The sequence below is a fragment of the Sinocyclocheilus grahami genome, unplaced genomic scaffold (assembly GCF_001515645.1).
Source record: "Sinocyclocheilus grahami isolate Dianchi unplaced genomic scaffold, SAMN03320097.WGS_v1.1 scaffold10089.1, whole genome shotgun sequence".
In the NCBI taxonomy this organism is placed as follows: domain Eukaryota; kingdom Metazoa; phylum Chordata; class Actinopteri; order Cypriniformes; family Cyprinidae; genus Sinocyclocheilus; species Sinocyclocheilus grahami.
In genome coordinates, this window is record NW_015513031.1 from 6,603 (window position 1) to 7,207 (window position 605).

At 46.6% G+C, this 605-nt stretch overlaps 1 protein-coding gene across 1 annotated transcript in view; it reads right to left on the reverse strand.

Annotated features, from left to right (window-relative positions):
• The window catches only part of LOC107578414 (forkhead box protein O4-like), a gene marked incomplete at both ends in the record, with an annotated part of 2,112 nt that overhangs the window by 1,010 nt on the left and 497 nt on the right, over positions 1 to 605 (reverse strand). The window contains one exon of the mRNA XM_016264374.1: positions 42 to 335. Coding sequence (XP_016119860.1) covers positions 42 to 335 — 294 coding nt within the window. The remainder of the gene's footprint in view (positions 1 to 41; positions 336 to 605) is intronic.

The following is a 605-nucleotide window of genomic DNA, read 5'->3' on the forward strand; positions in this document are numbered from 1 at the left end:
CGAGAGGAAGGGCTGCTGCTGTTCACTCCCCACTTTCCGAACTGAACTGGAGGCCCGGGACTGTCCGCACCGCCAGAACCGCCAGCACCCTCACCCTGCAGGGCACCTCCAGAGCCTCCAATCCCTGCCGCTCCAGCCTGCTTTTTAGTTTGCTTTGCTCGCAAACGACTTTTAAGCAATTTGCTGCTGTTGTCCATCGAGGCAGCGCGGCGGCGAGGGGCTTTGCCAGTCTTGCCCCCCTCAGGGTTCAGCATCCACCAAGAGCTCTTTCCAGTCGACTCATTGTGCACTCGCATGAACTTGTTGTGGAGCGATAAATTGTGGCGAATGGAGTTCTAAATGTGATGACAAAAAACAAATCAAGTCTAAAAGAGAGATAAATGTTACTGCAAAATAAGGTTTAAAGGATTGAAAATATTACTATCAGGATTTGAAATTAACACCTGCTAATCATCCATGGCAGGCAATGCTGTGAACTCACTAGCCAGTTTTTTTTTCTATTCAATCAAACTTTGTGTATCAGCATTAACAGTTTCACTCCCTAGCCATAGTCACTTGATTAATTGCTGCATATCCAAGACCTTCATGTGTCTTGAAATTATATT